This window comes from Hydra vulgaris, chromosome 08, assembly GCF_038396675.1.
Source record: "Hydra vulgaris chromosome 08, alternate assembly HydraT2T_AEP".
Taxonomy (NCBI): Eukaryota; Metazoa; Cnidaria; class Hydrozoa; order Anthoathecata; family Hydridae; genus Hydra; species Hydra vulgaris.
The window spans coordinates 42,011,994-42,026,638 of NC_088927.1; the positions used below are offsets into that span (position 1 = coordinate 42,011,994).

The window sequence follows — 14,645 nt, forward strand, 5'->3', positions numbered from 1 at the left end:
TATATAATGCAGTCAATTTTTGTAATATCTCATTCAAAAGGTGTTATGGGTGGATCGAAAAGAAAAGAAGCGTCAAAAAGACTATATCAAAATAAAAAATCAAAGTTTCATGGAAAAAGATATAAAAAAAATTGCAATTTTAATGAAACTACTGCTATACCTTCAGTTGATCAACATCAGTTGTCAATTGACAACATTCCATGTTCATCATCCTTTAAGAAGTTGTTTAACAAAGAGATTATACAGGATCCTCAAAATATAAGTGAAGACTTTAACTTTATTATGAATTTTATTTTACTGAAAAATACAATAATGCTTCTCAAATGTCCAGAATGTGAAGAGTTAGTTAACTTGCAGTTTGATTCTTCAAAAAAATATGGCTTAAGAATTAGACTAAAAATTTGATGCAATGGTTGTAATGGAAAACTGATTTTTTTTCATCTACTTCTATTGAAAAAAAGAACTGTAATGCAAAACAAAATTATCTAGTTAAAAATAAATGTGTAAGGCGTAAACCGTTTGACATAAACACTCGTGTAATAGTTGCATTTCGTGAAATGGGCAAAGGACTGTCAGCTATAGAAAACTTTTATGGAATTATGAATATGCAACCGCCAATGAATAAAAACAGTTATTATAATACATTGCATATACTGTTGGATGTGTATCAAAGTTTAGTTGATGAAAGCATAAAAAATGCAGCCGCTGAATTACGACCTATCAGTGAAACATCTTAAGATATTACATGTGGGTTTGATGGATCATGGCAGAAACGTGGATATACATCGAACAATGGAGTAGTAACAGCTGTTGCTGTAGAAAATGGTAAATGTATTGACTTTGAAATTGAAAATAAAACTTGTAAGTTGTGTTCAATATGGGAGTTAAAAAAGTACACACATCCTGTTGAATACACTGAGTTTCATTATTTACATCATCAAAAGTGTCAAATCAGTCTGGTTCACACTGTGGTTCACACAAATCACACTGGTTCAGCTTCTTCTATGGAATCAAGTGGTGTAATAAAAATTTTTTTGCGTTTCGAAAAATCAGTCTGGTTCACACTCTGGTTCACACAAATCACACTGGTTCAGCTTCTTCTATGGAATCAAGTGGTGTAATAAAAATTTTTTTGCGTTCCGAAAAATAAAACAATTTAAGATATATAACATTTCTAGGTAATGGAGATAGCAGTTCCTATGTTAGTGTTGTTGCTGTTAAGCCTTATGGAGATATTACAGAAATTAAAAAAGCGGAGTGCATTGGGCATATTCGAAAACGCGTTGGTACTCGTTTAAGAAATTAAAAAAAAAATTGTAAAGAAATTTTATGTGATAGCAAAAAGTTAGGAGGAGCTGGTCGCTTAACAAAAAATGCAATAAATACATTGCAAAACTAGTATGACAAGGCAATAAGGCAGAACATTGGAAATTTATATGGAATGAAAAAGAGTGTTGCAGCTGTACTTTTTCACTGTTCTGAAAATTGTGACGGTGAAACAAGCCATCAGTATTGTTTGCGCACCAAAGATTCGTGGTGCAAATTCCAGGCTGAAAAACTGACTGGAAAAGTGACATATAAAAAAATATTTGTACTCCTGCTTCTGTGTGTGATGCTATCAAACCAATATTTATGGACCTTGGTTCCGATAAACTTCTTGAAAAATGTTTACACGGTAAAACGCAGAATCCCAATGAGTCGTTAAATCAATTGATATGGAAGCGATGCCCAAAAGATATATTTATTGAAAGAACTGCTCTAAGTATTGGAGTGGCATCAGCTGTGCTAAATTTTAATGATGGTCAACAACTTTTAAACAAGTTGTTTAATGAACTTGGAATGATATAAATGCGCAAAATTATGTATTGCATAAGGACACTAAACGAATATCTAAAGCAGAAAAGCAATGTACCTCTAAAGTAAAATCTAGAAGAAAAAAATTAAGAGCAATACGAAAAGGTTTTTTTGATCAAAATGAAACATAGGAAGGTGTGACGTCTAAAAGTGGAGAATTTTGAACTAACGTTTTTTCCTTTTTTTTTTTTAAATTGCGTTTTTCTCAAAGTCATGTTTTTTAAGCTTGCGACAGAAATATTTTCAAAACTAATAATCAAAATTACTTAAAATTTGGCACACCTATTTACTATATTAGTATCTACAACATACACTAGAATAATCTTGAGTGCTTTTTTGGTTTGGTAATTTTTAAAGATTTTGTGCCATCATTTACCCCCAAAATTACCTTAATTCACATAAATGCAAATATTTTGTTATTTTTTAGACCTAATTTAAATCTTTCAGTCCACGACACAATGCCACATGTTATTACATGTGGCATTGTATCACGAGCTAAAATTTTAAATAAAAAAATATATCGGTTGCTGAAAAATCTCTGTCGCCCTCTACCCCATTTTTGGGTCTTTAGCAATTAATAAGTTAAAAATTATTTTTTAATAATTTTTTTGTATTATTTTTTTCAGCTGTTTAGTGGTGTATTAAATATTGTAGAAAAAAAAAATATGTAAAAGTTGAATATATATACTTTTTCTCTCATTACTGTACTACCACCTTAACGTAGTTTAGATGATTTTCAATTGCTGAACGCTATTACAAATAATATAAAAAAAATTTAATTTTCAACCTAATATTTGTTTACAGCAGCATTAATTTTCCTACTTATAACTTTTGTTATACACTACTTATAACAATTGTTATACGTTGTACGCAATTGCACATTTTCATCTGTCATCGACCCGTTATGTTTTAAATTTTCAATGATTTTTCTCATTGTATTTTCGATTGGTTGTTCTCTTGTTTACTTTGCTTATTTTTTGAGTTACGGCAAGAGTGAATTAAATTTAAAAAAATAAGGATTATGTGATAAATGAGGAATCAACATTAATAAGTAATGAAGATTTTAAAAGAGAATATATTGACATCTGTATATATGAATTTAAATTAGGTTTTTCACAGTCAGAGTAAAAAAAAATTATTTTTATTTAATTAGCTGAGTTAATCTGTAGAGATTAGTATTACGTGTCCCTCACTTTCTTTCTTATAAAATCTTTACTATTAACATTTATGTTTAAATTAACGGAAGGTGGCGCTTTTTACGTACGAATAAATTACATTTAGTTGTAGTCTATTTGCACATTTATTTAAAAAAAAGGGAAATACTATTAATTTAATGAAAATTGAAATAACTAAGATTTTATATTAAATTTTTAAATTTAAAAGTAAAAGTAATCTAACGCAGTGGAGTGTACGATGTCGACTTGCTATTTATAGATAGGTGTTGTATAATGCATATATTAAAAATGTCTCGTAACAGCTCTAAATGTATTCGATATAATAAGATAACATTCGATTTAAAGTTTTTTTCTTTAATAAAAAATAAATTTTAGGACCATGTAAATGTTTAAGGGTTTTGCGGCACGTCTAAAAGCTATTTTTCAAGTCCGGTGTTATTTTATTATATAAAATATATTTAGAGCTATTCCGATGCATTTTTTTATTAAAGGATTACTAATCCATTAATACAATCTCTTTATGGGTAAATAACCATAAACACCCTCTATAATATGTTTACTGGGTAAATAACCATAAACACCCTCTGTAATATGTTTACTGGGTAAATAACCATAAACACCCTCTGTAATATGTTTACTGGGTAAATAACCATAAACACCCTCTGTAATATGTTTACTGGGTAAATAACCATAAACACCCTCTGTAATATGTTTACTGGGTAAATAACCATAAACACCCTCTATAATATGTTTACAGGGTAAAAATACAAACAAGTAAAAGTAGTTCAAAACCAAACTTTGAACCGAAAAATGTTTTATATTACTTCCAACGCTTGTTAAATAAAAGTATTTTGTTAAATAGTAAATTTCAACAAATTTTTCTGGAAAACTTCCACAACGAAAATAAAGATCGAAATGGGCTCTAGTCAAGGTTACCGAAAATAGTATTTGTTCAAAAAGTTATAATATAGCTGGAGTGAGAACAGAGTAAAAATACGTTTTTCAAGAAACAGTCTTAGTAGTTGCATGGGGACGACTGATTAAGTGCGAATTTCATAAGTGCAAATTAGCATAAGTGCAAATAGCGTAAGTGCAAAGTGGCGTAAGTGCAAATTTGCATGAGTGCAAACTGGCATAAGTGCAAATCGGCATAAGCGCGCCAAAAGAATTTGCAAACATTGTTGCAAGTGCGAACGGGCATATGTGCGAACTGTCATAAGCGCGAATCAGTTGAAAAAATCAAACTGGCATAAGTGCGAATCAGTTGGAAAAACTGGCACAAATGCGAACCGGCATAAGTGCAAGTTACCATACCCGCTTTTTTATTTACATAGTAGTAATTTCGCAAAACTGTAATAACTATTCGGGTAAAATGATTTATGAAAATCAAAAAATAATGTTTATTAATTATATTTAAGTGTTTTAATCAACTAAAAAAAACTACAATGAAGAACTTGAGAATTTGGCTATTTCATATCCTTACCGTATTAAATTTCATTTAAAAATGTTGCATTTTCATTAAAAGGTTTGTGTTTTGAAGTGGTGACCATACAAAAATTGCATTTCCTCCTTTTTGAGGAAAAAGTCTTTTAAATTGCAAAAAATGGCTTAAACAAAACAACAGATTTTAAAAACACCTCTAAATGCACTTATACGGTTTATATAATGCTCTAAATGTACTCATTTTTGCCTTTTATACAACGTGACGGGTATAGATAGTTAAATTGAAGAGCACTGTTTCTTTAATGCTGATAAATTTTTTTGGAAAAATTAGCATCTGAGACTAGCGTTAATCATTGTTAGACCATGTCAATAATATTTTTATGAACTTTTTTAAACATTTAAAATTGTTTCTATAAATTTTTTTATCGTTTTTCAAACTTTTTTAAATGCAGTGAGTTAACAAAATTTAACTCTCTGCATATAAAAGTTCGTTCTAGTTGTTCGTTCTCAAAAACTATGCGGTCTTTCGCAAACATATTCAACCAAAGATGGCATCCATCTTAAGCTGTAACAATAAATTATCAAAAATTTTAGTTATTGTTACATTACAATAAACAATAGAAATAAATAGTATAAATTTTAATAAATTTTATACATTATTAAAAGTAAACATATCACAGGTTCTCGTTTCAATTTTTTGTTTTTTTCAGTCAAATATGATTTCTTCTAACCAAATGCTATATACTTTTTTCAAATACTGCACTTGTTCTATTTGATTTTTTCCACTGTTTTTTTAGCTTTGTAAATGAACTTTTAAATATTTGACAAACTATTGTTTTTCAAATATTTAGAGCTTAATATTTAGAACTTAATATTTAGAACTTAATATTTAGAACTTAATATTTAGAACTTAATATTTAGAACTTAATATTTAGAACTTAATATTTAATATTTAGAATTACAAGGTTCTTTAAAATTGCTTTCGGAAACAAAACTTAAAATCTTTGTGCGTAAATCATCATTTTGCAGCAAATTATTTTTCATTATATAATTGAATCATTATATAATCTTTTGTCTTCCTGTCGACAAATGTGCTTCTTACATAACTTCGTGGATTCAGGCTGGCATAGAATCTTTTGTTCCCTCTTGACGATTCCAGGTCAAGCCTCACTCTCCTCCATGGTTTTCATCACGCTGTGCTGCTGGGATTGCCAATCGAAACCGTTACTTCCATATTTATCAGCAAAACAATTCTCCAGAAAACAGACGTCTGTTTATTACTGCTAGAAACAATTGTAAAAAAGTTTTGTCTAACGCCAAAACCCGCTATTCTCAGGTCATGAAATCTCGTATATCTTCTCAAAAATTAGGCTCTCGTGACTTCTGGAGAATCTTTAATAATATCAACATAAGGGCAAATCTTTAATTCCACTTCTCTTGTATGGTTCAGACTTTGTCACCTCACCTGTTTGCTAAAAACTTTTCTTCAATATCATCTCTTGATTCCACTAGTTGCGTTCTACCTGGTATTGCCAGCAAACAGATTGCTTGACATTCATATCATTCCAGCTTCTGTATCTAAAGTAATTTCCTGCCTAGACTCTTCTACAGCTTGTGGCCCGGACAACATACCTGTTATTGTCTTGCAGAAGTGTTCTCTGGAGCTGTCGTCTATACTCTCAAAACTATTCAGTTTTGAGAGTATAGACGACATAGCTTATCAGAGTCTTGTTTTCCAGCCTGCTGGAAAGCGGCATCTGTTATCCCTATCTTCAAAAATTCTGGAGAGCGATCTGATTCGTCTAACTACCGTCCCATTAGTCTTCTTCCTATCATAAGCAAGGTTTTTGAGTCTTTAATTAACAAACACTTAATTTCTCATCTTGAATCTAATAACTTACTTTCTGATTATGAATATGGATTCCGATCTTCTCGTTCTACAGCTGATTTGCTAACAGTAATAACTGACAGGTTTTATCGTGCATTAGATAAAGGTGGAGAGGTTAAGGCCATCGCTCTTGACATTTCAAAAGCTTTTGATAAAGTTTGGCATGCTGGTCTTCTCCATAAGCTTTCTTCTTATGGTGTATCCGGCAACATCTTTAAGATCATTGAATCCTTCCTTTCCAATCGTAGTATAAAAGTTGTCCTCGATGGACAGCACTCTTCTTCTTATTTTGTAACTTTAGGGGTTCCTCAAGTTTTTATCCTTGCCCTATACTCTTTTTAATTTACATTAACGATATTCCAGATATTCTCACATTTAAGGTGGCACGGTTTGCTGATGATACTACCATTTATTCTTGTCGTGATAAGAAACCAACACCCTCTGATTGCTTGGAGGGGGCATTTGAGCTTGAAAAGAATCTCACTTCTGCTAGAGCATGGGGCTTACAGTGGCTGGTGAACTTTAATTCAGATAAAACTCAATTTTTTTCAGCCAATCGTTATCGCAATAATTTAGATCTTCCTATATTTATGAACGGTGATGTACTCGACGAGTCACCTACTCTTCATCTTCTAGGATTAACTCTTACTTCCAATCTTTCTTGGAAACCATATATCAAATCAGCTGCAAAATTAGCATCTGCTAAGGTTGCATCTCTTTATCGAGCTCGTCACTTTCTTACTTCGGATTCTATTCTCTATCTCTATAAATCTCAAATCCGGCCTTGTATGGAATACTGTTGCCATATCTGGGGCGGTTCTTCTAATGATGCCCTTTCTCTTTTAGACAAGGTGCAAAAACGCATTGTAAACATAGTTGGACCTGCTCTTGCAGCCAACCTCCAACTATTGTCACATCGTCGTAATGTTGCTTCTCGTTCTCTTTTCTACAAATACTATAATGGGCACTGCTTCAAAGAGCTAGCGTCTCTTGTGCCACCTACTAAAATTCATTCTCGTGTTACTCGTCATTCAATTAAGTACCATCCTTTTTGTGTGGCTGTTCCTAAATGCTCTAAAAACGCTTATTCGTCTAGTTTTTTTCCTCGAACATCAGCTCTTTGGAATTCGCTTCCTTCATCTTACTTTCCTGATTCATATAATTTGCAATCCTTTAAATTGTCTGTCAATCGTTATCTTGCTCTACAATCTTCATCTTTTTTCTATCAGTAACTTCTAACTTTAATTAGTGGCTACATGCAGCCTTGTTTAAAGTGAAAATGTTTAAAAAAATATATATAGAAAAGATGTCTCGTACATCCATAGTGTTGAATCAAAATTGTTTTCAATATGAAACAACTAGTTTTCTTAAAAAAAGTTAATATTAGAGATCCAAGCTATTTTTTTGCTCAAAACAAACTTTCGTAAGGTTGGTTAAACTTTTCTAAGGGTGGATAAACTTTTCTAAGGGTGATTAAACTTTTCTATGGGTGGTTAAACTTTTCTAGGGGTGGTTCCCTTGTGTTAAATACCAGACATTCTCTATTCATTTTCAAATGACCGTTTATCAATTAAATTTGTTTATCCGTTTATCAATTAAACAATTTGTAGTTATTTTGTAATAAAGTAAATTAAAATAATTTGAAATAAAATAGTTTACGGTTTTTTATTAGTAGGAGTAAACAAACCGTTACCTTCTCTATTATAAAAAGCAGTAAACAGCTTAGTCTTAACTACAAAGTACAATGCCTTCCCTTTATTTCTTATTAGCTTTTTTCGCATTTTTTTATTGGTGGTTAACCTATAATGTTAGTATTTTTGAAAATTATACAATAAATAATAAATAAATTATAATAAATAATTAAAATGATCGCATAGAAAATGACGAGTAATGTTTTCAATCTCATCTAAATGCGTTTTGAGCTAATACTCTGAAGTAACAATAAAAGTTGAAAGTAAGAAATTAAAGAATTTATTTTAAATTTTATAAAAATTTATTATAAAAATGAAAACCAGGTTTTTTAAATTTTATATCTTCTTTTATTTATTATTATCTATAAAAAACGTAATAAAGAAAAACGTGGAAATAGTTAATTGAAATGAAAATGCATTCGCTTAGCCAGCTGTTAGGCAGGCAATTTTTAAACCACAATACTATACTGGTGCTTAATGGTATGTAACTTTAGGCGGTTAATACATGTTAATGCGTTGGTTTTAAATGATTTGTTTGAAAAAACTTGTCACTCAAACTTAACTTTGTTTTCTTTGTAAAAAAACTTTTTTTCAATGATAAAAAGTATTTAAGGCAACGTTTAAATAAAAATTATGATATTTTATCGCAAAATTGTTCTCTACTAAAATATAATTTCTCAAAAACTTTAACACCAAGTTTAAAATAAATATAAATGAAGCCTAATTTAATTTCTTTAATATGTAAAGTGATTTTTACAAATTTTTAAATTTTCTAATTTTTTTGTATGCCTTTGCGTCTTTGACCCACTATACAATCTACTGAAAATATTTAGTTATAGAAATGTCGTACCAAAGTACGATATTCCTATAACTAAATATTTTTAGTAGTTAAGTTACGCACAACAACAATGGTTGTCGTGCGTAAGTGACGCAATTACAATAAAGTTTATGTTGTTATTTTAAAACAAACGTTGTGGAAACAAGAACACGCTAATTTATTTAACAACTGTTGTACAACAAAATCAATATAAATATTGTGCAATTTTCAATCGTACAACTCTTGGAAACCAAGCATAAAGAGTTTTCCCGGTTGTTAATAGAAACTTTAGATTACATTTTTAAGTACTAAAAATCTAGTGAACTGTTTATGGCTTGCCTTAACTAAAAAAAACTAAAAAAATATAGATTCTTTTATTTATTAAAATTTTATCATTGGAGACTGCTTTATTTTGTATGCTAACTGTAAAATATAGCGTTCGTTGGTTTTACACACCCAACACCTTACGTTTACGTAGGAACGACCCGCAGGACCCTGTTTTTGTTGCTCCAAATACAGTTCCGCAAGAATGTTTTTATTTAGAATAAACATAAAATTTGTGCGTGTGTGTGTGATTGTTGTGTGTGTGTGTGTGTGTGTGTGTGTGTGTGTGTGTGTGTGTGTGTGTGTGTGTGTGTGTGTGTGTGTGCGTGTGTGTGTGGTTATAAAGGTGCTCCGAGAAGTCCATACAGTCTTGTCACAGAGAACATTTAAAAAGATAGTTCACGCATCGAACCTCGTTTTTTTTTGTTCTGAGCACTGAGCCAACTGAAACCACTGAGCCAAGGCAGCTGATTTAGTGTAATTTGTGCATATAACATTAGTGTAATCAAATAAATAGGTATACAGAAAAAATACAAAATTTTTACAGTCCTTCTGATTAAAAGTGATTTTGTTTTATACTTTAGAAAAATTTCTCAAGAGCTACGAAATCTTTATGATAAATCATTTTCTAAAGTAATACCAAAGAATGCATGTATGCTACTAACAAGTATTACAAGACAAACAGATGTTTGTCTATTATTTATTGTTTTATTTATTTTAAGATCAGGGATCATATTCTCATCTCCTCGTTAAGCTTAACGGAGAGAACTTTCTAAATTTCTTTTCAACTACATTAGTCAAAAAGTTCTTTAAAAAAATATTTTTTTAAACATTATTATCTCATTTTTATAAAAGTTTTTTTTAATTTATACGAATTTAAATAAACTTTTCGTCATTTCTTTACTTTAAAAAATATAGTAATGAAGTTTTAGACAAAAGCTCCGTTAAGTTAAACGGAGAGGTGTGAATATGGCTGCAGGCAGTTTTAAAGGATTATTATTTTATTATGAAATTTTTCATAAAAAAATAAAAATCCTTTTTTTAAGTTTTCATAAAAATTTTTTATTAAAATTTTATGAAAACTTAATTAAAAATTAAATATTCAATATGTTTACTTTGTTTAATTCTTTATTGACTTCTTAAATAAGCGTTTTTTGGTTCCATTAAAATATAAATAAGCCATCTGCAAACAAGATAAAATTTAATAAATTTGCGATTAATTTTAAAGAAATTACGTATAGAATGTATTAGTTATAAATAAATTATGTACAGAATAATAACGGTCTAATTTGACGTTGTCAAAAGCATTAAACAAATCTCAAAAACTCTTATTGTCAAATAATTTTATTACTTAAAAATTTTGTATTGTTTATAAATTAATTTACTCTGCTAAATCTAAAAAAAAAAATATTTTTTTATTATTGACCGTTTTAAAGTTTTAAGATATATAGCGCCAACCGGCAACAGAGCGCTCAAAGATGTTCAGTGCTTGACAAAAAAATTCAAGGAAGGTATTAGTGTGCTTCACTCGTTGACTAGGCTTGGATTAGGAAAGAGAAGAAATGAGATACAAACAGATTATGATACGTATACTGTACGGAAAAATTCGTCATTAATAGGTATTTAAAAATGAGGTTTTCCGTTTTGTAAAATCTCATCTTATCTCAAGAGTTAGCAAGTAATAGTAGCAAAGAGTAGCAAAGAGTAGCAATGAGTAGCAAAGAGTAGCAAAGAGTAGCAAAGACACAGCTTCTGTACCAATTACGAGTTTTAAGCATCACTTTCCAAAATAGAGGGAAGTTGATGGTTTGATCCGATATTTAGGTTTTACTAAGTCAGGAGCTGAGAATCTCTCATCAAGGTTGAATATATGGAATCTACTAGGCGAATATTGTAGGACATGTGTTCACCGAAACCAACATAAATAATTTGAAATTTACTATGAGTTGTTTAATGATCTATGCTTCTGTAAAGATGTGACCGGTTTGTTTACTTCTCTTAGATTCGAGCATAATCCTCTAAGCAGAGTTGCTCCACAATGTAAATAAATCTCCATTTTTACATTTTGCACGCTCGGTACAAAAAAAAAAGACAATGATAGTGTCAAAGAACTTCTAGACAAAATTAATTATTCTGAGTTCAAGTGGAATGGTTACAATGATTTAAAGATGTTTGTTATACTGATTGGTTTTATAAATACGATTTAGGGAAGTTATTAACAAGGGGGGGGGGTGGCTAGTTAGCAGCAGGGGTAAGTTGATACATCTTTGACTGAATTATTGTTAGGATTTGCGCTTGCGCATGAGAGATATTGGGACGTTTTTTAATTTTTGACAAAAGCGTAACTTTTGGAACATCCTTTCCTTTTTACTTTTTTACAAAGAAAAAAGTTAGTCTTATGAAAAAAATAATTGTAAACATTCCAGTCACAAATGGTTTACTATTTCCAATCAGTTTTTTTTTCAATAGTTGTCGTTTTGCAGGTTTATTGACTGTTTATTGAAGAAAAGGCTTTTGGGGGTAAGATGGAAAAATTTTCACGGGGCTAGTTGGCTCACATTATTTACTATAGAAAAAAATAATATTTTTATAAAATAAATATTTTTATTTTAAATTTGTAATAACATTGAAAATTTTTATTTTTTTAACAAAAAAAACAAGTAAAAAATTTATGGTCTTTTTTTTGTTTTGGCTGTTAAACGAACTAATATATTTGGTATCAGCTAAAAGTAATTTTAAATTGTTTAAAACTGTTGCCAAAATAAATTGTAAAAAAATACTCTAATAATTTTGCACCTTATAGAACATTAAAAATAGTTTTTATATTTTGGGACAACTTACCCCGGGTTGGGGTAAGTTTGCGCACCTTTTTTTATTTTTGATGCCCCAGAAGTTCTCCAAGAATTTTTTTTTAATGATAAATGCAAGTTTTAAATGTTTTATAAATTTATTCTCTTTAAGACTTCGCTTTAATATTTTCAAAAAAATTTGCCGTTAGAGCTACAGAGCTCAAAGGCAACTAGTCCCGGTCTCCCCTACTATTAATTGTAACTAAACGTTATTTAAAATGTAAACTTACAAAATCTAAAGCAATTTTATAAAACTTAATTTTAATAAGCGTTTAATTTTACTAAAAACAAAACATCTCTATTTAAAAAAACTTATTTTCTTTGTAAATTTTATTTACATTTATAGTATAATGCTTTTATATCATTTCATTTAAATATATATATATATATATATATATATATATATATATATATATATATATATATATATATATATATATATATATATATATATATAGTATTTTTTACAATAAATAAAATATAATTTTTTTTAATACAAAGGTATTTAATTACATTTTAAGGTAAAATTAAATTTGAATATACAATAAGCAGTTTACTTTTAAATATCTGTAACGTTTAGGTGTATACTTTTACATAACTTAAATTTGAAAATAATTTTAATTATTATTATAAATTAATATAGTTAATGAATATTATTTTTTGTCCTCAGTTATTTTTACATGTAAATGTAAATTTTACACATCACTTATATAGCAAGAACACGTATGGCTTATATGTCATCGAACTTTGTATCTTTACATTTGAAGCCAAAGTATTCATTTATATTGAAATTTTCTCTCTCTATATCTATTTTTTTCTTTTTTTTCTTTCTCTCTTTAATATATATATATATATATATATATATATATATATATATATATATATATATATATATATATATATATATATATATATATATATATATATATATATATATATATATATATATATTATATATATATATATATATACATATATATATATATATATATATATATATATATATATATATATATATATATATATATATATATACTATATATATATATATATATATATATATATATATATATATATATATATATATATATATATATATATATATATATATATATGTTGACACACCTTAAAAGTTTATTAAATACACTTTTTATTTATTTATTTTATTTAAAAAGTACTTTCTCCTTCTTTCCACCTTTTTTGTGACAGAGTTTAAACTTTGGAAAAATGTTTTATTTTGGAGATGTGTACTTAACTTTCTCAAGTTTTTTTCTAGTTTGAAAAAATCAGTTTTTAAGATGTTTTTTTTAAAAAGTTTAATCATTTGTTTGCGGTAAACTTTATGCATCTGCGAATAAATAAAAACGTTTGCGCAACTATTGGCTGTGTGAAGCACTTTTAGCCAAGCATTAATTTCAACTATAATAGGTGTGTGCCTGATGCCATTACCGCTTCCCATCCATGACAAACTATATACCAAGTGAAAAATCTCTTTTGGGAACACAAGCAAAATAAACACAACACCCATCGTTGTCAACACATAAACTGCAGATTTAGAATTTTTGCTATGTCGAAGTCTTAAGTTCTTGCAAAACGATTGTTCTCGGCATCTTCTTAATTTTAAGTATATTTCTACGTTTGTAAAAGTAAACACAACAACAAAAACTACAAAACGAAATATAATGAGAATGCAATTTGGTATCGAAAAATTGTAATATCTTACATCCGGTACTTTGCAATAAAAACCATCATTGTATTTGTTTCGTTCAAACTTTAATCCTATGATATAATGAAGATAGACACAGATTGATAAAAGTATATCTATCATTAAGGCTACTTTAATGGTTCCACATTGAATGGAAGATCCTTTTAAATTAGACACAATTGCCAAGTATCGATCGATGGCAATGATTAACAATATACCTGATGAAATAGATGACATAATTGGACCTAACGCTGGAATAATTTTACACCCAAGTTCACCAAAGTGCCAATACTGGTATTTATTAAATGTTAAATAAATAAACAATGGGGGATTTAGAAGTGATGAAAAAAAATCAACTATTCCTAAACATAGAATCAACCAATCAAATTTCAATTTGTACTTTCTTTTAAAACCAAACACGTATACTACAAACGCATTTCCTACAACTCCAAAAAAACATACAAGTCCAAAAGAAAACACTAAAAACCATTCAGATTGCTTAGTTGGTTTTGTTTTTTTCCAAGTTTCAAATACCTTTGAAATAATGATATTAATTGTTGTGTTATTCATGGCAGTTATTAAGAGTGTTCTTTTTACGTTTCTAAATGACAAAAAAGCTTTATAAAAAGTAATTTAAAATAAAAAAAATATATATCCTAATAACTTCAAATAAGTAATAAAAATGAATAAAAAGTGTGTAAACAATGTATAAAAGTGCAACAAACTAGCAAAATTATTTCAAACGGTTTAACAAAAAAACATTTAAACATTTTAACAAAAAAATTTAGTATAGTTTAATAATAATGCTTTGACTAAATTTACATTTATGTATTTACCCGGTGGGAAAAAGAATGCTAGATAACACAAGATGTGTTTAAAACGTCTAAAACATGTACTAT

The 14,645-nt window shown here is 28.6% G+C and overlaps 1 protein-coding gene across 1 annotated transcript; it reads right to left on the minus strand.

Annotated features, from left to right (window-relative positions):
* Window positions 1-13,162: 13,162 nt before the first annotated feature.
* Window positions 13,163-14,355, minus strand: LOC105844006 (melanin-concentrating hormone receptor 1). The gene has a single exon (XM_065803763.1). It carries the CDS (start codon window positions 14,314-14,316, stop codon window positions 13,192-13,194), a length of 1,125 nt encoding a protein of 374 aa, XP_065659835.1. The 5' UTR covers window positions 14,317-14,355; the 3' UTR covers window positions 13,163-13,191.
* Window positions 14,356-14,645: the final 290 nt, after the last annotated feature.

Coding starts and splice junctions, on each gene's coding strand:
- LOC105844006 (XM_065803763.1), bottom strand. CDS start 14,316: ATGAATAACACAACAATTAATATCATTATTTCAAAGGTATTTGAAACT.